Here is a 1,559-nt window from a genome sequence, read left to right on the forward strand (position 1 = left end):
TTGAGCCACCGCGCCTGGCCGCAGCGGTTATTATTAACATCAAAGGCAGAGAGTGAATACTGGGCCAAACTACTGAGAAAGGGAAAATTAATCCAAAGATTTCTTACTTGCCTTTTCCCAAGATACAGAATCGCACAGTCAGGTTGACAAAGATCCAGGAGAATCCCAAGAACTGCACAAGATTATACATAAACAGGTATCCTTTCCGTAAGTTTGTAAGAGCTGTAAAGCAAAGCAAAGCAGTAAGCTATTAAAAGCAATAGTCCCAGCAGGAGAGAGGTGTGTGAGGCATATCTGGATGACTTCAACCCTTTTCCTTCTTGAATGCTCCTAAGCTCCCACACAAATACCTGGTCCTAGTCCTCACCAGTCTGGGCTCCTACTCCCACAGAGAAACATACAAGGAACATTGCTCTCCAGCGTGTATTTTCAGCAGGACTTCCTGTCCCAGCCTTGAAGAATAGGTATACAGACATAACAAACCCAAGAAAAAAATATTACCCCTGGTGTGATATTATGATATGTGTATATGTACATATAGGTTTTCATCCACAGTTTCTGGCTCATAACTCCCACAGCCCTTGTTATAGTTTTTTGTTATAATGTTGGGACACTTTAGGCCTCAGAAAACAGAATCTTCCTCTGTGACCTTCCCTGCCTTCCTTTCAGCTGCCCAAGGCACGACTCTAATCTGAATGTGGGTCCTAAGACCCTCATTCCAGAGAGGGTCTTGCTTCATACTCTGGAGGAAGGAACACTGCACAGAGAGGCGGAGAAGAATCTGGACAGACAGGCCTTGTGGGGTTTAGGTCAGACCCTTTTTGTCTAATCACATTTCAACACAGTTCAACATGCTTCAGTCATGCCTATCAGATGAAGTCTCCATAAAAGGCCCAAGGGAACAGGGTTTGGTCAGCTTCCAGACAGCTAAACACATGGAGGTTCCTGGAGGGTGGCACACCTGGGGAGGGCATGGAAGCTCCGTGCCACTTCCTCCATACTTCCTCCTAATCTCTTCATCTGTATCCTTCATAATATCCCTTACAATAAACCAACAAACTTGTTTCCCTGAGTTCTGTGGAGCCACGCTAGCAAATCAATCAAACCCCAGGAGTGGGTTGTGGGAACCATAATTTACAGCCTATTGGTCACAAGTTCTGGAGGCCCAGACTCGGGACAGGCTGGGGGCAGGAGGGTGTCTTGGAGACTGAGCCCTTCATCTGTGGGAATCTGATGCTATCTCTAGGTAAATAGTGTCGGAATTGAATCAGAGGGCACTCAGCTGGTGTCTGCTGCAGAACTCATTGCTTGCTTGGTGTGTGGGGGGAAAAAACCCACACACTTGGTCACAGAAGTCTTCTGTGTTGATTGTTGTTGAGTAAGAACATAGGAAAAAGCAGCTGAGTATTGTAGTGTTGTATTTTTTCCATAATACCTGGCAAAAAAATGGCCATCTGAAGAGGCATTACAAAAAGGAAAAAGATTTCCTCAGCTCCTGCTCCAGTTATTTTTTATTTATTTATATATTTTTGAAATGGAGTCTTGCTCTGTCACCCAGG

At 45.0% G+C, this 1,559-nt stretch overlaps 1 protein-coding gene across 2 annotated transcripts in view; it reads right to left on the reverse strand.

The window, feature by feature from the left end:
- The window catches only part of HACD3 (3-hydroxyacyl-CoA dehydratase 3), a 48,324-nt gene that overhangs the window by 15,176 nt on the left and 31,589 nt on the right, over positions 1–1,559 (reverse strand). For both annotated transcript variants that reach the window (XM_011940385.1, XM_011940386.1), the window contains one exon: positions 112–222. In XM_011940385.1, coding sequence (XP_011795775.1) covers positions 112–222 — 111 coding nt within the window. The remainder of the gene's footprint in view (positions 1–111; positions 223–1,559) is intronic.

This window comes from Colobus angolensis, unplaced genomic scaffold (assembly GCF_000951035.1).
Source record: "Colobus angolensis palliatus isolate OR3802 unplaced genomic scaffold, Cang.pa_1.0 Scaffold19, whole genome shotgun sequence".
Classification (NCBI taxonomy): domain Eukaryota; kingdom Metazoa; phylum Chordata; class Mammalia; order Primates; family Cercopithecidae; genus Colobus; species Colobus angolensis.